Source organism: Lates calcarifer, linkage group LG4 (assembly GCF_001640805.2).
Source record: "Lates calcarifer isolate ASB-BC8 linkage group LG4, TLL_Latcal_v3, whole genome shotgun sequence".
NCBI lineage: Eukaryota > Metazoa > Chordata > Actinopteri > Centropomidae > Lates > Lates calcarifer.
Window position 1 is genome coordinate 20,906,727 of NC_066836.1, and position 22,651 is coordinate 20,929,377.

A 22,651-nucleotide genomic window follows, 5' to 3' on the forward strand; every position below is an offset into this window, starting at 1 on the left:
GGGATTGATTTGTTTTTATTCAGGATAGGCTTTCAAAGTAAGACTGACAACTACATTTCTTAAATAAGAGTTAAACATATGACATTGACAGACATTACTGCATTCCATGCAATGCATGCAACAAGCATACAACTCAAATAATCGTTAAATGACAAACCATCAAACCATCAAACAACTCATTCATTTGCCTGATACTGTAACTGGATACCCTTCCTCTGTCTACTTATGTCTTACATTTAAATGAAAATTACTTTTACATTTACTCAAGAACACGAAGAATTATCCAATGTCAAAGCCAGAAAGACTTACTCTGTCCAGATTACACTTGATTTTAAAGGACTGTGTTTAAAATGATGAAATTATAAAGACAGCAGATACCACAATTACTTCCACAAACAACAAGACAAGCAAGCTGAGCAGCACTTCAATATGAAGTGGACTTACAGGTGATCAACCCCTCAGTGGTTAATGAAACAGTAATCAACAGAAACAGCACAGTATTTACTTAAAATAATAGCATTTTTGTTAACATCAAGGGGATGAGTGTCCCACTGTTAGAGCAGCTTATAAGACAATTAGCAAGAAATGTAAAATTGAACTCAACCCAAATGGAAATGTCATTATGGGACATCACAACATAGAATAGTGCTTTTACATACATGGGCCAGACAGAAATGTTGAGGTTTCTGCTTGAAAAAGGCTACTGCCTAGAGATGGACCTTAGATTATGTGAACAACAACGGTCAGAAAACAACTCAGTTGTTAAAACAAACAAACAAAAACAAAAAGATAATGTCTGCATTTAAATCATTTAGATGTCAAATAAATCATAACTAAATGCTCAGTAGGAGAGGTGAACAGAAGTCTATCAAGTCTGCAGAATCATGCATTATGATCATTGCTTTACCTGTAAGTCATTTTAACAGCTATCTCTGTATACAGCGTGCCCCTCTTGCCAATGTCACATTATTTACACAGAGCTATTATGTATGAGGCAGCTGTTGTACAGAAATCAATCAAAACACTAAGCCTTATATATCCAGCCCTATCTCTATGTATGATGTCAGCTGTTTGTTCAGTTCCTGTGTACACAAACACATGTTGAAATCTCACAGGACATTTAGGGTTTGGTGTAAAAAAAGTAAAACAATTAACCCTGTTTCTTTCTTTTGGATGTAATGCTCATCTGTCTTTATCATTTTTGTCACAAATTCTCCTGTGTACCTCATAAACTGCTTTGCAAATTCAGTATTTGTAAACACCAATGGCACAAAGATTACAGCATCATATAGAATATATCATATATACAAAAAATTACAAAAATAGAAAATAAAAACAAATATCTAAAGCAGCTCCAAACATAATCTGGAGGTATTTGTCAAAGTCTTTCTGAAAGTGTCTCTCTGGCTTTGTCTCTGTCTATGGTTGCTGCTGGTACTGTCCCTCTGTGGCAGTGTAGAAGTCATCAAGGACGCTCTGCATGTACTCAAAGGTGGGCCTGTCCTCAGGTTTGTTTTTCCAGCAGGACATCATGATTTCGTAGAGTTCAGCAGGACAGTTGTCAGGCTGGGGCATCCTGTAGCCACGCTGCACCGAGGACATCACCTCTCCTTTGGTCATACCTGAGGACAATACAGGCAGCATGGAGGTGTGAGAAAATATAACAAAGAAGGGTAAATCTGCTCCATGGAAGTGCTATGCACAGAGTGGCAGTGGATTCTGGGTAATTAAAGACCCCTTTTCATTGCAGAATAGAAAATAAAAGTCACCAGTAGAGGGCAGTCAATGTCAAAGTAATGTCCTCCAACATGAGAAATGTGCTCAGAACATTTATTTTGTTTCATATTTGGAAAAAACAAAAAACAAAAACTAACTTCAAGATGTAATTACAAGATGTAATGATTCATGTTTTGCTCTTGTATTAGTGTTTTTTTTTTTTTTGTCAGTGTTTTTTCATTGTCAGTGGTTTTCAGTTTTAAATTTCTGTCACTGATTTGCTATAGAGAGGAGAGGCAATGAGCACAATAGGATTATAAAATTGTGAGGCTGCAATTTTTCTTTGTCAGTGTTTTATTTTTCAGTGAAACTTGTTTTAGTGTCAGAGTTTTTTTTCCAGTACAAGTATTTCATATGCTGCTATTTCCTTTTTCAGTTCAGGTTTTGTTTTCAATGCCAAATTTTTATTGTCAACGTCAGAAGCCCAATAGAATATAAGCCAATATGATCTCAGCAATATAACTTGGTCTAAGACCACTTAATGTAAGTAAAATCACTTCAAAAAGCAAACTCCACATCTGATGCATTTATGTCATTAATTGTGCTGCTGACACCACTGCTCAGATGCTGCTGAGTAAGTATCAGTAACCATAGATTATAATACAATGTTACATGTAAAAGTTCTGCATTGATATGGAGAGGTACTATCAGAAAAATATTTTAAACTATCAAAAAAAAAATATATAGCTGCTAATGCAAATTACTTGTGTATTACGTTACTGTGTTATTATTCCTGATGCATTCATGTGTAAGCATTTAAATGCAGCTGGTTGAGGAGGTTAAATCTGTAACAAACACCATGTTTTATAAGATGATCAGTTTTTAATAGCAATACTATTGCTATTAATTCTATCAACGATAATTTACTATAATTTACTATCCCTTGAAGTGACACCACTCACACACTGAAATCACACAGTGTGAATGTGATCAACAGAACAGTTCACAAACAGTAAAAAATAATGACACACAATAATGACACACAGTTCAGTGAATGTTTACCTGGGTAAGGAATTTTCCCATAGGTGATAATCTCATAAAGCAGAACTCCAAAGGACCACATGTCTGACTTGATGGTGAAAGAACCATAGTTAATGGCCTCTGGAGCTGTCCACTTAATGGGGAATTTAGCTCCTGGGGAGAACATACACAGTTACACACTCATTCACAGACCTCATAACACCATTAACACAAGATTATCTTTAGGTTAGACAAAGATATCAGCGATGGCATTTACAAAATCTGTAAATGACACTTCTTCGTGGCCTAGCCTGCTGTACGTATGAACGGAAGTGGAGAGTGTGTGTGTTTGTGGCCATCAGAGGCAGTGGGCATTGTGGTATGGGTTCACATGGTGATGAACCGATAAGTAAAACCAAAAGTGTCTGGCTTGTCACACACTAATCTTTTCAAATAAGTAGTCCTTTTTGCTTCTGGCTCTGAAAGGGGATTTTTACGTTAATGTGTCACAAGCATCCAGTGAGGGAGTCACATCATTTGTGATGGGAAAAACCTTTTACATAAGACATAAATGGAGACACACACATATTCCCAAATATAAAAATACATTGACACACAAACAGAAAATGTACCCTCTCTGGCAGAGTACTCGTCGTCCTCTATGACTCTCGCCAGTCCAAAATCAGCTATTTTACAGAGCAGACTCTCTGACACCAGGACATTAGCTGCTCTCAGGTCTCTGTGGATATAATTCTTCTTCTCTATGTATGCCATGCCCTCTGCTATCTGCAACAGCAAAGGAAACAGCATTAAAACTTGTGGAAAACCTGTGAAGAAAAATGAGTAAATAATAAATAATACCTCAGATACAAATATCATGATAAAACAGTTGCTAAATGATACCACATGCAAAGTCATTCAGTGGAGTGACACATTATGGACTGATTAGACAGATCTGTGGGTGACAAACACAAGGCCAACATGAAGTTAGCCTTTTTGCTCATATGCTGATCTATGAACTGAACACACTGAGTTTTGACAGTTGATCATAAGAAAAAGTCATCACATTTGAATTTAGCTCCTGTGGCTATTTTTCATTATTTTAACATCCTACATCTTAACATCTACTTTAACTAAAAATTCTACAGCAACTCATGTTTATCTATATGTTCTCAATATGTTTTTTATTCAAAGTTCTTTCTTAATTGTCCATCACAATGTAAATTTAACCATGAGAAACTCATACTAAGTCTGTAATTTCCCAATCATTTTCTAAGAACTTTCCTGGAAATAATGATGTAACCCTTCTTTTCTTGAAGGAACTGATCCATTTCTGTCTGAGTAAATATGCTGAATTTCACATTATTGCATGTTCAGCCACCTAAAAGAGGATATACTAGCAGTTGATAGAACTCAATTATGTATTTTGTTTCAGGAAACCCTGTAGGGTAAATATTAAATAAGACACAAGAGTTTCCATCTAAACACAGGGAAGCTGTGATCTGTGAGCTGAGTAAAAAGGATCCAAACATTTTGCTTTCTACTTTGTTTTGGTTTTGGTCTACCTGCCTGCCTATGAATTACATAAATATTGAAAATAATAAAGAGTTATGCATCATAGTCAGAATAACTTTTGGCTCAGCATGCTCAGTTTTCCTCAACTCATTGATCCAACCCCCCTCAACGTGGTGTTGCTACAGAGCAACACAGAACCCAGGCTGTGAAATTTCACAGACATCTCAGATTTTTACTTTTCAGTTGTTGTTCCTCCTTTCAGTTCAGCAATGGAAACATTGACATCACATCTGTTTCACAACCATGAGGAGAGTGAGCTGTGAGAATGCAAGCTCAAAGCAGCTCATCATAGTCAGTGTGAAAATCACCTGTGCTGAGAAGTCGATGAGCTTGGGTAGTAGCAGTCTACATCCCTCGTCGCTCTTTAAGAAGTCCAGCAGGCTGCCTAAAGACAAGACAGGACAGGAAACAGTGTCAGGGTCTCGTGCCTCAGTGTTCATGAGTGCACTGTATGTTTACTTTTTGAATGTTTGGTTTGAATGTTTTTTTGAATGTGCCCTTCACAGGCGTCTTGCTGACCTGAAATGGGTCAAAGGATCAGTTGTGTAATCATGACTAACATGTGTCACAACACTAACCTGCTGAGCTTTGCGTTTTACAAAAGAATTCTTACTCTGAATGACTAATTGTTATTTTCATCACTGTACTTCTGCGTTGATTGGAAGTCACCCCCGCTGAGAATATCAGCTACATGTGTTGAACATAAAAGTTACCATTTGCCATAAACTCAGTGATGATATAGATGGGTTCTGTCTTGGTGACGACAGCATAGAGCCGCACAAGCCTGTCGTGCTGCAGCGTCTTCATGACATTGGCTTCCTCCATGAAGGCTTCAGGAGTCATGGTGCCTGGCTTCAGAGTCTTCACCGCTACTTTGGTTGCGTTGTTGTAGTAAGCTGACAGAAAGAGAGGGGGTGAAGTGGGATGTGGAGAATACTAGTAAGTTTCCACAAAAGTATGAAATCGTCTGCTTGACATGCTGCATGGCTTCTGTGTCTTCTGAAAAAGACTTGTTTTTTTTTAAATCTTTATTAAAACTTTAATATGTAAAGTCATTATTAAATACCTTTACACATACAGTTACTGTTTTCAAATGCAAAACTGTACTGTATATATCATTGTTCCATTGCATCCAAAAATGCAAATAAGCACCACTATAATTACCGTTTAAGGTTCAGTGACAGCTGAGGAAAATGTCACACAGTCATACAGTTAATTGCGTGTTACATTTAGATACGCTGAGGTTCAGTAGTAAGAAAGTGGTAGCTTCATAGAAGTGGTCAAGTTCCAAAAATGCTGGACTCCACATTTCCCACATTGCAATTTAGTACAATCTTTCCACACAGGTACATCTATTATTAGCCCCTTTCTGTCTTTTAAATGTTTCATATATTTGGAGCTCAGCAGCGTCAGTTTATAACTTTGGCTTTCTGTAACACATTTAAAGTCTTGAAGTCCAAGCTGAGATAACCCTGAAGACATTAACTTTTTGATGTTATTGGCACACAGTACAATGTACAAAATATACAGAGCAGCAGCAGCTTAGTAATGTGATGGCTTTGGCAGCAGCTCAGGTAACAAGGAAATAGAATATTATATTCCTGGATGTGCACATTTAAATGCTTTTCACTTTTTTTTTTCTAGGTGATGAAGTTGAACATGCCAGGCCACATTTACTTCTCGCAGTCTTTCAGGTACCTGACATATTAAATGAACAATAAAAAGAGGGCAGAGTGTGTGTGGGCTGGTGGTGGTGCTTGTGGACTATTCATGAAACTACAACTGTTTCCTGATAAGAACCTGAACACCCCTCCTCCTCCACCCACTGAAAGTCATAGGTGTTACATCCCATTTCCACAGTGTTTTTATGTGTTTCGGTGCTTGAGCCAGCTGGCATACCGTCAGTGAAACAAACATCATTTGTTTTTTTCATTCTGGCCATGAATGTAAATCATCCAAACATACTGCAACAGCACAATGAATTCATATTAATCTTAAGATTGAAAAGATCCTTTATAACATTTATGACCAGGCTTCTCTGTATTTACTCAGGTGTTTTTCAGTGTATTTCATGCCATACAGTATCATGACCAAGAATAAAACAGTGGTCTTACACATTTCAGAGAAAACCCTTATATATGGAACCATGATCCCTGATATCACCAACCCACAAATAAACCTATAAACACTTCACCACTCTGCTGTCATATACCTGTTTTTTCAAAGAATTGCAGCAGGTTGTGTGAGTACTTAGTCAGCGGTCCAAAGAATATGTTTATTACTGTAAAATTCTGGTAGATCTTCCCACACACTCTTTCTGGAATGTGTGTGTGTGTGTGTGTGAGATCACTGCTCCCACACTTCCAATGCAAATCTCCCTTCAGACTCAAACATTTCCTCCATAGATGAAAACACTGACAACACTTACCTGTGATGTTCCTGAGCCAGTTTGCTGCAGCAGCACGAGTGGACACATTTGAGTGTACTTTCACATAACGTTTGTACGTTGTCACCAAAAAATAACACGCCTCATGTAGAACAAGAGAGGGAAGTCATTTCATTTCAATTAGGAGGAAATGTAACTTCCCTGTGGTGTTGACTTCTGCAGCTTCGAATTTACAATAAATGAGACAGAGGAATGAGAAATCCTCTGACCTGCTAAACTAAATTGTCATTTGCAGTATATCTAAAGGTGAATGAATTGGGGTGGAATTGGCGAAATTGTGTGGAAGCCTCTAACTCATATTAAAGGTATTACTGATGTTTGTCTTCATTTCAAATAAACTCCACAGTGTCCTAAATGGAAAGGTACAATCTTTCTCTTTACTCACCCATCCAGACTTCTCCAAACTGCCCTGCTCCTAGTTTCTTCACCATCTTAATAGACTCTTTGGAAATTTCCCATGCATCTTTGTCCCATGGTTTCTGAGCTTTGGGTTTTACACATGGACGGTCCAGTTTACGACACAGGCCATCTGCTTTGTCTGGAAGGCACACACAGAAATGCACACTGAGAACTGCTGTATATCTCTACATTAGTGTTTAATATTCCTTGGTAAAGAATAACATGGCATGTATGTTCATCTTTTTTTGGAGGATCAGGATCATTTGTGTGATGGAGCTGGAGCCTGGAGGTAATTTGCTAAGCTCAGCATAAAGACTGGAACCCAAGTAACAGCTAGCCTGGCTCCTCCACAAGTGCTGGCATCACTGAGGTGCTGGAAAACCAGTGGAGACTCCAAGAATTCAGAGAAATAGTTTCAGTATGCAACGCCCCATAAAAGCATGACTTGTAATTTTGTATATATCTGTTTATATACAGACTAAACCAAGCACATACTGTATAGAAGTTCTAGCAGACTAACTCTACTCTACTCATGCTTGCAGTCATTATACTAAGCTATGCCGTGCGCCACCTTTAATCTTCTGATCTAACTCTCAAATAATGGTATTTCTAAGTAAAGATAATGTGGTATAAGTAAAGGTCTAATTTGTAGAATAATCAACATTTCACACCAAGTTTTGCAAACATAGTATAGGCTTAGGACTTGATAAGGGACTAGATAAGGGATATTGTGCTGTATCTTTTAATGAAAGAGTAACTTAAAATCCCTTAAAAAGCAGCCTTTGCTGAGCTCCAGTAGCTGCAGTGATGAATAAGTGTGCCCTTTCACACCTTAAGTCACTCTTTAAGTTCTCTACTCAGAGTCGTACTCACTGTGGTAGTGTTTGATCATGCTGCCAATGTCAGGGAATGAGATTTTAGGAGAAATGTAGTAGCCGCCATTATCCAGCATCCTTATCTTATAGTGTTTGACTGAATCTATCCTCTGGGTGTCCACGTCTCTGATGGACAGTGAGTAACTCCCTGTGGGAAAATCAGAAAATATAAGAGAGATAGAGTAGATTGTTTTTTGAGTGTATGCCTGTTTCCCAGCGCTGTTGTGTTTTTCATACCTTTTGATGTTTCACTTTCCCTGATAAGATAAGAGCCTGGTTTGTTTGCTGGAGCCAACAGCTGCCTCTCTGGCATCTTTTCTTGTTATGTCCTTGAAAAACCACCTGCAATGAACAGGACACACACTGAATATTACCAAAGGGGCGTTCTCATATTCATATTGATTTCCTACTTATTTTTTACAAACTGCACCTCAGCGGTGGCAAGTCTTGAAAATCTTTGTGAATATGGGAAGTTGATATAGAATTATAGTTTTTAATAAAATTCACCCTTAAATTGATGTAGATTAAGTATTTTTATACAATGTACCGTGTATCTGTGCAATTGTCAGCATGAAACAATATAGTCTGTAAAAGGTTTTTCACAAAACAAACCAAAATCCACTCGTTGAGAACCTATAGTCATTTATTTAGATGTAGCTACTCACTCTTCTGTTTCCATGGTGTCAGCTTGAGCAACATAATTGGATGGGATGAATCCTTCTTTGTTGGTTATCAATGACTTTGCTCTCCACCACTCACCACGTCTGCAATAAATATCAATTCATATTCTATTGTCAGTGTTGACAGAGCACCTACTTCCTCACATGCTTTTTTAATCCAGTATTTTCATTTTAGGTAGTTTACAAACACAAAAATCTATAAACATCATATATTATTTTTTTTTAGCTAAACCTCATACTGTATGTGATGCTCACAGTGAGTGGAATATTGTTTTTAATGGATGTACTGACTTGAAAGATCCTTTCTGCAGATCTTAAGCATCATCCATTGCATACGTCTTCAAGTTTAGCCTGACATATGTTGATATCTCTTGAAACATTTGGATCTTGATTAGAATTTCAATTATGTTCAATGAGTTTTCACTTTTGATGATGAAAGACTCTGTAATGATGAACCAACTACCAGGGTTTAAAAGGCTGAGGTGAACTGTTCTGTCCCTGACAGTCTCCTCATGCAGTTGCAGTTTAAACACTGCTCCGTTTCATAACTTGTGTAAGCTTTCATCTTTGGTTTCTGCCTTACGTGATGCAGTAGATAAATGATGAATAACATTTCCTGGAGTTGAATCACTCTTATATCAATATCAGATACTCACTCCTCTAAGACTTTCATCTTTTCTCCTTTCTTGAACCCCAAGTCATCTGGGTGTGTGGCTGCGTATGGGTAAAGGCTGATCACTATTTTGCCAACCCCCCTTTCTACAAAGAGATGAAAGAGAAAAAGATATTGGCATGTTAGATACTGCGCTGCAAAACACATAGGCCCACAGTACAATTATCAATAACAAGAATGCATTATCTTATCACTGTAATATATGTGATGCAGGATAAGCATTTGTACTGTACAGTCATGTCAGACAATGAATTGATGAACAAACCCACAAATGGTAACAACAGATAGTACTTGACACTTTGTGTCAAGATCAGCACCACACCACATTGTTGCTACGAGAGCAGAAATCAGCATCCTATCATCTTTTACTGAAATTCTAGTTTTGCTCAGCCCACTTGTCTGACTACTTACTATGTTGTTTTTTATATTGGAGGTGGGGTCTCTGACATAGTATCACACTAGCAGAACAATTCTAACAACTAAATATTCAAGTCTGACTGTGACTGACGTGTTGCTGAGTTTCTCTCACCTCCTTCTACTAATTAATACTAATTCAAATTAGCTCATAAAATATTCGTTATATTAAATAAGCACTGTCTCACTCAGTATGTAGCCACAATAGTACTTCACTAACCACCAACTATGTCAGAAGTAAATATCCTTTTGAATTAAATGTTAAGTCAGTTCAATAAGTCAATACTTCTAGTTTCTCAAGTTATTTATTTATGTTTTTGATGTTTTCATTTTAGCTTCCATATAACGTATCTATAGACAAATTCAGAAACTCACCAGTGGCCAATATATGCTAGCCCCAGTTTGTGTTAAGCTAGCCTGGAAAATGTCGCTTAGCTAGGTAACTAGCCTTGCTAGCTGGTTATTTAATAGCAAATGACAATGCAGAGCAGGGGTTCAGATATGCTGAAATTTGTCTGAACATAATACTCACATGACCATGTTAGAGGTATTGGTCATGGCATTCTAAAATTCAGCCCAAAGCTAATGTGAGGTTTGAGCAGTCTGTGTGTTGTAACAAAGTAGTAATCTTTTAAGTATTCAAGTAAAATTGTCCTTAAATTATCCTTTATTTTTACAGCATTGACTTTGTTCCTTGTGGCAAACATCAAGCTAGCAAGAATATGTGACCTGGCTAGCCACATCAAGCAGGCAAAGGTTCATGCTTGAGTATTCTCTTGAGTACTGTAGTCATGTGTTTTTAGAAATGTTCAACATGGCCTGTAATAACAGCACTGGGAACACTAGTACCCTCAGGAACAGAGGGTACTAGCTTTTTACACCACTTCAAACATGAGTCAGTAAGTAAGAAACAATAAATAAACAACCAAAAGAAAGAATGTGGAGTACCTTCCATCTGTTGGAACATCTGACCAGGTAGCAGGGAGTTATTCTGCAAAGGCAGAGTTTTCACAATTACAGATATAAATGTTATATGATGACAGAGAGACAAATTGCTTCCAACACAAAAGTTATAACATCCTATCTATCTATCTATCTATCTATCTATCTATCTATCTATCTATCTATCTATCATTTTAACAGTCATCACTAGGCATTCACTCTGATACTCTGATAGCCATCTTCCTGTGAGGCAGAGAAGTTCTGTTCATTAGGAAATATCTGAGTCACAATTTTCCGAATGATGAGGAAAGGGTGTAACAGAATTGTAAAATACTCTCTGAGAACTGAATGACTTTGCTTTTACAACATGATCCATTTAATAAAGTTTACACATTACATAAAAACTGTAAAATGCATCACTTCTATGACTGTGCTTTGATTTTCCCTGAGATTTTCACTTTGTGTCAAGATCAGCACCACACCACATTGTTGCTCCGAGAGCAGAAATCAGCATCCTATCATCTTTTACTGAAATTCTAGTTTTGCTCAGCCCACCTGTCTGACTACTTACTATGTTGTTTTTTGTATTGGAGGTGGGGTCTCTGACATAGTGCGTTTGCTCGGTACGTACAGTCTGCTCGCTGTTCTTCCCCTCCACAACTGCGCTCAGACCTTCGCTCAGCGTGGACTTCATACAGCCCATCCTGCCTGCAGGAGGAAGTGAGAAAAAGGCAGAGTGAACTGGACTGTTACACATTTATCATTGACAGCTGCTGAAACAAGCAACACCTAAAAAAAAATTAGTATTTAACACCTGTAACCTCTCAATTTTAGAATAACAAATAACAAAGACCAAACCAGTGACACATTTCAGTCTCCCCTTTTTAGCACTAGGTGTTAAAAAAAGGAAACCCACATATATACTTGGTGTAACCAACCACTTTGTGGATAAGTCACATTCAAAACGTGCAAATGATCATTACGCTGATTTTTTAATGGTCTGTGTGTCACAGATATAAGTCACTGTCAAATCCCTCACCTGATCACGAAGTTACAACATGAACAGCAATAAAAACAGTGCACAGCTATCTTTGCAGCTCTTCAGGTCCGAATGACTCTTTTTTGCTACTAGTTGGTCAGTGCTTACATTATCAGATGCATCATATGAGGGGTAAATAGAGCCTGTAAGATACAGAAGGTAGTGAGAGTTGTAATGGTGTATGCAGTGCACTAAACACGGCACCTTAAGCAAAATACAGAGAGACACATTGCTCCTCCTTGAAAATTCATATAATTCCATTCATATAATTATGAATGACACATTTTTCTTTCACACACTTTGGAGATGAAACTATGGAAGGAAACAGAGGAGGAAGAACCAGTCCCCTAAGGCTTTCAAGTGAGCACAGAGTCACCACTGTGAGTCAGACTTTAGGCTGTGTTTGTGCTTTGTGGTCTTGTGTGCATGACTTGACAGACTTTGCCTGTCAGCAGGGTTTAAATGGTTTGCCTGTCTAACAATGTAGCAAAGTGTTGGCTAGCTACAGCAAATAGCCGGTGCTAGCTGTGCTCTGTGGCTGACACGCAGACTCTGTAGCTCTCTGCTGTAGCTGACTTAGCTAACAAACAGCTATATGCTAATACTGCTTTTAGGTTATTACTGTCTGTTGTGCATCTTAGTTGGTATTTCCTAATGTAAAGCTGCGTGAAATATCATCATTTATGGTAGAGGTTAGTTATACAAGTCATTACAATTACAGCTGTACTGACGGGACACACTCTGAAATATATTTTTATTTATTAAGCTCTGGTGTGGTCTTTGGGGTGTGTATATGGATACAGACCAAAGACTTGTTTTAATTTTTTGTTTATTTGGATCTCTGTTAGATCCAGATTCATCTCCCAAGAGTCAACTCTTGAAATAATAGTAAGAACATTTAAAAAAAAAAAAAAATACCACAGGCCTACAGCACACTTAGACACACACACATGCACATTTATACATATGATCATAACACCTACACACACTAATTTTCAAAAACACATCTGTATATATATATATAAACTGACACATTTTGACAAAACCCTGGCCAAAATAAAAAGCAGCTATAATAACTTATTCATGATATATCAGTTGTTACTGCACATTACTGCACTGAGTTCCATTGTTTGGTTTTTGTATTGTACCTAGATGACAGTCCAAAGTAGCACATTTTCTGTTCCTTTATAATCCACAGTGTAGGGAGTGTAGCTTTCGTTTTTGCTTGTACAAATAGTTTTCCTGTTTTAGTGGACTAGAGACAATTGACAACCCTAACCCTAACCCTAACCCTTTAGTCTTTATATCAAATATCTGAGGTCAAATCCTCCAATTCACTGACTGTCTTAAATCTGTGATCCATAGACATCAGAAGATACTGTACACAGTACCTCCCCTGGTGATGCTCTGTCAGGCCTCAACTGCAAATTGAATTTAGTGAGCGACCTGATGTGCTTCACATTTGTCTCCTTCTTTCTGTCATTTGCATATTATCATCATGTCTTAGTACCTCCTGTGTAAGAAGCAAGGAGGAGATGCAAGGAGAGACAAATCCAGGAAACACATTTTTAGAGAAATAAGACAAGACCTGAGACCTTTTGTTAGACCCGTCGTCTGAAGTGACATACTTTATTTTTGTACAACTGACACAGTGGTGATGTGAAAGAGATGCTAGTAAAGTCAGCACAGTTCACAGTATCTTTTTAAGGCATGCACAGAGAGCCAGGAGGTAAAAGTGAGACTCAGGAGCGCTAAGGGCAAAGAACTGTTCATTTAAGATTAACTGATCTAGCATAAGTGTTGTTACTGTGACTAAAATTCAGTTGTGACTAAAATGTTCAGTGTTTCTTGGCATAGAAATTAACTAGTGAACACACAATATACCTATAACTGCCAGCTTCAGTCAAAAAAAAAAAAAAAAAATCACTAAAAGAACTATATGGATTATTCTGCTTTGCTCTGCTGTCAGCATCTCATTTCATCACCATGCGTCTAAGTTGAAGTTCATTCAGCGCTGTAAAAGATTTATTGTTGTAGTTTTTCTATTAATGTCCACAAACACTGACACACCATGGCAGTTGCATGTGCCATGCAATATGGTGTGTAGTTTTCTGTAGAAATTAGGCATAGTAAGGCATATAGAAGTTAAACTACTTGTAAACTAATTTTATGCACAAATTTCAGCAATGAGGTTAATTTGCAAAAGTTATATATAAAGTATATATATGAAGTTATATAGTTGAACTAGGCCTGGAATATTATGTGATTTTTATGACTTAAATAGGGAACTGTGAAATGGATGCTTACAACTATACACACATATGTAGATGGTATGAAGAAAAAGATTTATGTTTATGTTTATATCTGGTAGAAGTTTTAGCAGTTTTCTTCGATGGGGAAACTTGGCATACACATGATATTCAAACTTTGGACCCACTAGATAATATTTAACCAGTCTGTCAGCTTGGTTAAACCAGCTCTTAAGCTAATATATTATATGTTAAATACTCAGTATTTACTTCCTCATTGTTTATCGCCTCTTTTTTCTCTCAGTTTCAGTATTAGGTCATGTCTCTGAGTGTGTGTGTGCATATATGCACGTGTGTGTATGTGTGTGAGAGAGAGAAAGAGAGAGAGATAGTTTTTATTTTTTATAACTAAACAACAGAGTGATGATCTCAGATGAGATTAGATAAGATCAGTTTATTGATATCACACGGGGAAACTGAAGCGTCACAGGAGCGGGAAGTACATGTTGGTCGTAACCTTTCTCTAAAAACAATGTACACAACACCGTTGCTCTTTCAATGGGAAAGAAAAGTTCTTGATTCAACAACACAAACAGAGAAAGAAGGAACAAACCTAGCTTGTCCTGCAGGGCAATGAATGCTCCACAACAGGAAACTGAAGTTATTAGGGGACAATGGACTTTATGGTAAATGGTGTTTGGCCAGTCAGAAAATAAAGTAGGTTGAAGTCAAGAGAAACAATCGGCCATATAAAATCTATAGTCAAATCATAAACAGTAAAACGTCTTTAGTTGTATCATCTCCAAAAGCAGCTACAAAGACACATTGATAGCACTTCTTTTCACCTACCCTTGTCCACCAAATTATTATGCTTTTGTCCCTGAGGAAATTAAGTTTCTTCGACCTTGGTGTTAGAGCAGCACACAAAACAATAGTTGCTATTATCCCCAAAGATATTCATGAGGCAAGAGTCAGGGCATTCTTAACCTGAATCTGACTTAGATTGTTAGTTAACAAGTCTATCACCACCCCAGGTCATGTGAGGCTGGATTGAGGAACGGAAATTTTTAAAGATGAATGCTAGCATCTCAGCATGGCACCATGCTCACACTGATGAGGCTAGAAGATTTTGACCTGCCGGTGATAGTTTAGGAAAAGTTAAGGGATCACCAAGGTCAGTAGGTTTCATCCTGAATCACGAATACCTGTTGACAGGTGCTAACTGCCTCTGCCTCCCCCAGAGAGGCACTGATTCTGATACATTCAATCTAAAATCATTAAAACTTCATGCTTTAAGGCTTCCAATAGCAGAATAATACATAAACATACAACATAATGATACTTATGTTAGTAGGGAAATTAAGTCCATTTTACAGTTTTCAGTAATAATATATGAAACTGTGGTGGTTATTGTACTCAAAGAGCAGGTGGCAGACATTCAGATCTTGTGCAGTGTAACGCTGCACAACTGCACCAGGCTGACGTAGACTGATGGATAAGAGTTAGGGAAAATAAGGTTTGAGCACCATCAGCCCAATGGCAAACAGAGAAAGCACACACCTGAAAACCAGAAATGGAGCTTAACGTGTCTCAATATGAGGTGACAGTGGAGAAAATCTGAGGAAAAAAGACAAAACTTTATATGTGGTTGCACATATAAAACATTAGTGAATTAAAGTGTTAAAACCAGCAGCTGGGTGGTCTTTAACAGGGTTGGTATGTGCTTTGTTGGTTCAGTGGCTCTGTTATATTTTTAACTTGACAGTCAGCAAACAGCCGGAAACCAGCGGTCTGAATAGATTAGGAGCCAGCACACGCACACACTCTATGTCCCTATGACGAACACATAGACTTTCTCCTTCCTCCTGGCTGAGCCAAGGACCGGAGAGGTGAAGAAATGAAAGGAGACAGAGGAGAAGAAGTAAACCAGAGTGGAGTTTGATGTCAGCATTTGATACATGTGATCACATGGCTCACTGTGATGCTAACGAAAACCTACATCAAATGAGGGTAAACAGGTGATTTATTAATTGACTAAATGTCAAACCCTTAAAAAACTCTACTTAAAATTTAATAAAAAAATTCATACTTCAATCTGAGGGTAAAACTGTCCATTACACTGAAGAGAAATCCAACAGTAACTGAAATATTAAAAATAAAACTAATTTTAAAAAAATTCAAATTGATTCATAGTTTAAAAATGTAATTAAAATGAAAATCTCCAGTTTGATTACTCAACATTTACATTTTTCCACCAATTAAACTCTCTCTTAGTGTGTGTTTGTGTTTGCGAGTGTGTGCTCAGACACACAGACACATTTCTGACTGGTTTCATTCACACCTTACGTGCATTTGTGCTTACCTCTCTCACTGTGTATCCCTCCCTGGTTAAGGAAACAGTTAATCCAGTGTTTAGATGTCTTTTAGTCCTCAGATTTCTTCTCTGTGATATTCATCAGACTCATATACAGGCTGGCTGACTGTCAGACTGGTGGTGTTTGGCTTGACAAATCGGTCAGCAAGTTGACATGGACTGTTACACTCACCCACCAGAATGAGGAACCTAGGCAAACTGGTCGGGGGTTTTTCTTTCTTACTGAAACTTCCTGGTACAATTGTCTAATGATTATTTGCATAATCAGCAACACACACACACACACACACAGACACATTCACAGGGGCGTAGCCCACGGATGGTCTTTCAGGCCTTTATAGATGAAAACAAACCTGGTAATATAGAGGCAGAGAGGAGCTTTACAATATGTCACAAAAACAAGGACCAACAGAATCTCTCCAGCATCTGCAAACATTAACCATTACAGCAGCCTCTCACATTTCCTTATTTATTTTTGTCAAATAATTAATCTCGTTCAGTTGTTGACAATGGTTACATCAGTGTTAAAACATAATATTGACAGTTTTTTCCCCCCATATTTTGAGTGTGATGCATGTTGTAGTGTCAAGTTTGATAAATTCTCCCACAGTGCTATCTGTTGGCCAAACTGCTGAAGTACAATAACACAGGAAACATGGCCTTTTACTGTCATCCATTATTTATTTCACTTTGTTTGACACAAGAAGTAGAAAATATGGTTATAGACAGTCAGACAAACACTTACACATTTAGCAGAATCATGCATCTGCCACACGTCTACATGCTGAGTTATGAACAGCTGGGTTTCACACAGTGTAGCTGAAGCGGGAGTGAGTCACTATACATTCACATGGCAGTTCACAATTTGAAAACCTGACTGAATGAGTATTATAAAAAAGATCTACATTTGCCCTGTTATCATCAGCATGAATAAGAATGAGATTCAGTCAAGCTGCTAGTCTTACAGTAAAATTATATTCTGTAAAACTGGGGAGAAAACTGACAAAATGGGCAGTTTCAAAAGTGCATGCATCGATCATCTTTATGGATGATTATTATGGTATGTATCCATTATTACACAAAGTAGCAGGAATGTAGTTCAGCCTCAGTGTCAGAGACAAACTTTCACACAAACATGTTACACTTACTGGAAGCTCCACTGAGTATTGCATATCTACATTTAAGGAATAGTTTGACATTTTGGGAAATGCACTTACTACTACTGAGATTTAGATGAGAAGACTGATACCGCTCTCACATCTGTATGCAAAATGTGTAGTTGGAGCAGGGAGCTTACTTTTTCTACAGTTGGTAAATAATAATGAATCAGGATCTGTTTTCTAAATCAAGAATACCGACAGTAGAGCTCCTTCATCAGGAGATTAAAGTACGTTAGTGAACAACATAAGCAGAGGATGGAGGAAGACACTTGGCTAATCGGTGGGTTAATTAATGCTCCTTAAAACACCAGAAAACTTACAGCTAAATTAGAAATGGAAATCCAAACGTCAAAAATCTGAAAATAGAGAATATTGTAGGTCAGGACAAATCAATAGACACATTGATACCAGACCTTTAGAGCTTTTCTCTTTGCTTAGCAGAAAGACTAGAAACAGGGAGAAAACAGCTATCCTGGCTCTGTCCAAATATAACACAGTCTGTCTACGAGCTGCTTTAAAGCTCATTAAATAACTTGTTATGTCTAATTTGTTTAATTCGTTCAAAAACTGAAGAGGAAAAATTACCGCTACTTTCCTTGAGTCTCAGCTGGTTGCCTGGCAACCCAGAAATAGTTAAGTTGGCTAATGGTTAACTTCAGCTTTTGTATGAATTAAACAATCGTATAAAGAAATTAGTGAACTTTAGATTTACTGGGGGATTTCGCTCCTCTCAGATATAGCTAGGCTAGCTGTTTCCCCTCTTTCTGCTAAGCTAAACTAACCTTCAGCTGGTTCCAGCTACATGGTTAGTGTGCTGACATGAGAGTGGTATCAATCTTTTCATCTAATTCTCAGTTTAAGGTTGTGATTATAATGGCATCATTAGAAAGGTTTAAAAAAAAAGGTATAAACATTTTAAAAGATACAGTAGTATACCATCATCATTTGTTTTTTAAATCACTGAGCCACTTAAATGCGTATGTCATCCCCACTAAATGTAAAGGTATTCTTGGTGTCAACAGAGCGCTGTCACACCACCTCCCCAGTGCTGCCTTCCTACAGTATAGGCCAGTTTCACATACAGTACACATCTGGATTTTGTTCAGCAAACACAGACCCCAGTGTTTTTGTTCATGGTGTTTTCCAGCCACTACAGCTGAGTAGTCCAATTCCCTCTACAGCAGTGTCAATTTAAAGGAAGCACAAGCCATTAACTGGCAATATAATCTCTATCAGCATCACTACCTCTACAAACATGCTACTCCCACTGTGACCCATTACATCAGCACGTCTCAGTGGTCTTACAAATTGCTTACACTACTACAAAACTCACATAGGATCTTTGTCTATTTTTTCTTTTCATTCCAGTCGTCCAACCTGTGTGTTTAGTAACTAAGACTGAAAGTAAAATCAGCTTTACAAGAGTTACAAATGTGTCTTCCTGCTTACACTGGCTCTGAAAAACCCCCTGCAATCAGTCTGTTTTTCTATTACACAGAAGAGCCACAGGTACATGAGACCACTGGATGATCACATCACAGCACAGCACCTCTACAGTGGATTTTGGGTGTCAATGCACTGCTTATAGGCACCACAGCTGTGGTGGTGCTACCCTGCGGCTACCAGCCCACTTTGGACAAACAGATTCATCACACGTAACGCACACATCACACATACAGGTTAGCTGTTCCTCTGCTCTGCCTCCCTCTGTGCTGAGGAGGAGGAGCTCTGGCTGTCCTCTGTGTCGTCTCCCTCTGGAGAACAAAAGAGGAAAAGGGGACATTTTTTAACTTATCATCATTAAAAGGACATTACCAGTGTTTCTGTATGTCTTTAGATGCATACACTAGTCCATTTGCAAACCCATTCCCCAGCTTCTTCGATTGATGAATGGATTTTTCCTGTTCCCCAGAAAGCCACTGGTTGCTCTTCATGTCAGCGTGATATGAAAATCAGATCACTGTCCCTCTGACTCAAATATTTATTGTCTCAATCAGATTATATTTTATAGATTCTTTCTATAAAAGAAAAGAAATAAAAAGCAAAAACTCACCAGTTAGTAGTGAATTTACAGCTAACAAAATACTGAAAGACTCTTAAGACTATTTCTGCAGCACTGAGCCCTACAGCAATGCAGCTCTGCAGCTTACCTACACTACATCAGGAGAGGCACAAAAACCTAAGTTCTGAATTACAAATAACTTTTTATATATTTTATCATCCCTTCAGGGACAATGAAGCGTCCAGTATACCTTGGAAATGATGACAATCTCATTTTGAAAGGTTATGTAGCTTTCTAGCTTCTTTTTTCATCTTTTTTGTGCATAGCTAGGTCCAGCGAACAGGGTCTGTTATTCCCATACAGCTGAAGACTGATCAATATCAAGCCTGGCTATTTTTTTCAAGATTGTCTCTCTTTATTTAGAATACAACAGCCCTGAACAACAGAACACCTTCAAAGTGTTCCTGCACACCATGACCATGCACCATTAAAAAAGAAAAACAGCTTCTGAATTAGTCCATGTGAAGAATCCTTCTATCCTGAGAATGAAGACTTGAATTTGCCACAGTAGGAAATACAAAATACAAATCTGACTTAAAGTTAGCTACTATTTGCTCTCTTTGTCTCATCTTTCTCTCTCTCCTTCTCGGCTCAACCGAGTATTTTGCAAATTTATAATAGTCCTATTACAGCAGCAGCAATAACTGTGCTGCGGTGGACCACTGCTACAAAATGTATATAGTCCTCGTCCAATGACCCTCTGTGATGTGAATTAGAGTCTTCTGACTGATGCATCAAATAGTCAACAATTAGGGTGCAGCCCTAAAATTGAGCTTATGGTATCTTCATATCTCTTAGGTGTTAAAAGGAACTTCTAAGTTTGACAGAAATAGTGGTTTGATTTATATTGAGATATATATCAATATCGACCGATATGAAAAATCTTATCGTGATATGCTTTTTCCCATATCACCCAGCCCTACTCACATGGAATCAGAAGTGGACCAGACTTACAGTAAATGTGTTGCTGATGACACAGTTAGGTAATAAACAGTATGTGGCCACAATGTCTGCTGTTGCAAATACATTTTATTTTCTTTTGAACAGACTGAAATAAAAAAAAAATATACAGGCAATGGTTTCCTTATAGAGCCTGAAGGTACTATGGCTCTTTCTACATGCAATGTTATTTTTCATTCATAACATTGTGTTACACTCTGGAGCCAGGCCTCAGTCGACATCAAATCCATTATATTGATAGAAAAGATAATGTAATGCATCTCTTCCATCTTCTGACCAAAAACAAAATACTACCAACTTCTATGTGAATACATAACACTGGTCCAACACAATGCAGTATATTACAGTATAACACAGTGATTTACCTCCCCCTCCTGCGTTGATGTGCAGCTGGGACAGAGACAGGGTGAGGGGCAGCTCTCGTCCCTCGGGGTCGGTGGGACTCTGCAGGATGTCGTGCAGGGCGTTCCTCCGTCCTGTCCTGCCAGAAGCAATGAAGTCTGCATACGTGGCCTCAACATCAGACATCGCTTGTGCATTGTTCACACAGCAACACCTGTGAGAAGAAAGAAACAGCTGTATTTAACACACACCCCTAAAGGTTGGCCTCCACATATCAGAAAATAGCAACGTATAACATTTAAACTGGGCAAAGCTGCTTGAAAGACCCAGTCCTCACATAACTTTATATGACATTATACTTGCATATACATATATATATATATATATATATATATATATATATATGTAGTGTGTATATGTGTGTGTGTGTGTGTGTGTGTGTGTGTGTGTATAAAATGAAATATGTTACTCAAAATGGCAGTAATAGGACTGCAATGTCCATTTTAATAGGTTAACAGTTATTTTGAAACCTACATATATATAACCTATGTCTTAACAGTTCTGCTTTTCATTAATTTCCAACAGCTTTACAATGTACCTGATGCTAATCCAGGCAGTCCGTCCATAATTAGGCCCACAAGTCATGTATCATGTAAAGGCGCGACTATATGTAATAAGATAGAGATAACAGAATCTTATAATAACTCATAATGTGATTTTATTGTGTCTGAGTCATGTTCTTACCTTCAGTGATCGCTCTAACAGTTGTTATAACCCGAAGCTACATTACTAGGGAGTGACTTCACCTACAAGGCAGAGCGACGGGCCCGACATCACATCAACCAGACCGATCCAACACAAACGCAAGAAAAGAAAACCCCACCAAAACCGAGCAGCGGGTACAAATAAAAGTGCCTCACATTACATACCGCGACGAGTCAGCGCATGAAAATAATGCAACTACATCAATCACTTCAACAGGACGGTTTGAGGAGTCCCCAACCTATTCTCCATGGCCGTCGCATCTTCCTCCTTCGCGACCAATGAACAGCCAACAAACCAACAAACCGCGTCTGAACGCTGATTGGACAGGAGACACAAAAGGATGAGAGGAGAGGGCTCTAAGCAGCACCGAGCATGGTGACGCATTCAGGGTCTCCTCGTAAAATATCCATTCATCTATCTATCTATCTATCTATGTTGTTGGCTGTTGGGCTGTTGTTTTAGATTAGGAAAAAAATAAAGAAAACAGACACACAGATAAAAATGCAGGTCTGTGCTGTTTTTAAATACAGACTAATGAGGATTATTATTCATCAGTCAACATTTAAGTCAATTTTAAAGCAAATATGCCAATTATTTAATGCTTCTAGCTTCTCAGATATGAGCACTAACTGCTTTTTCTTGTCTAATATAATTGAATATATTTGGGCTATTGGTCTGACAAAATAAAAACCTGTCATAACAAAATAATTAATTATTTCATTGAAAACATTTGTCAGATTAACCAATAATGAAAATAATATTATTGTAAACACGGAAAAGACTTAAAGGCAACAATAAAATAGAGTAACTACAGTCACATAATAAATATTAATAGTTTTAGACAGACTTAACATACATGTATTTATTGTTATACAGCTATGATACAGCTCAAATTTGATTCAAATAACATACACTATATGTATTATATACACTGTATATAATAATATATTGGTCTGCTCT

At 37.8% G+C, this 22,651-nt stretch overlaps 2 protein-coding genes across 2 annotated transcripts; both read right to left on the bottom strand.

The window, feature by feature from the left end:
- Positions 1–486: 486 nt before the first annotated feature.
- On the bottom strand, positions 487–16,602 carry lyn (LYN proto-oncogene, Src family tyrosine kinase). Its single transcript, XM_018677573.2, is given in 14 exon segments — positions 487–1,622; positions 2,779–2,910; positions 3,369–3,522; positions 4,620–4,696; positions 5,025–5,207; positions 7,143–7,295; positions 8,030–8,179; positions 8,269–8,338; positions 8,340–8,373; positions 8,697–8,795; positions 9,368–9,470; positions 10,747–10,789; positions 11,312–11,448; positions 16,391–16,602. Coding segments are annotated over 13 exon segments (1,533 nt in total). The 5' UTR covers positions 11,444–11,448; positions 16,391–16,602; the 3' UTR covers positions 487–1,419.
- Positions 16,603–18,701: 2,099 nt separating this feature from the next.
- On the bottom strand, positions 18,702–21,983 carry LOC108883974 (cAMP-dependent protein kinase inhibitor alpha). The gene is made up of 3 exons (XM_018677574.2): positions 21,671–21,983; positions 20,950–21,140; positions 18,702–19,316 (listed from the first exon to the last, which is right to left on the bottom strand). Exons 2-3 carry the CDS (start codon positions 21,110–21,112, stop codon positions 19,243–19,245), a joined length of 237 nt encoding a protein of 78 aa, XP_018533090.1. The 5' UTR covers positions 21,113–21,140; positions 21,671–21,983; the 3' UTR covers positions 18,702–19,242.
- Between the last annotated feature and the right edge of the window lie 668 nt (positions 21,984–22,651).

Excerpts from the sequence above, each read along its gene's own strand:
- LOC108883974 (XM_018677574.2), bottom strand. The coding sequence starts at position 21,112 with ATGTCTGATGTTGAGGCCACGTATGCAGACTTCATTGCTTCTGGCAGG. Across the intron at positions 19,317-20,949 it reads CATCAACGCAGGAGGGGGAG|AGGGAGACGACACAGAGGAC; the intron begins GTAAATCACTGT and ends TTTGTTCTCCAG.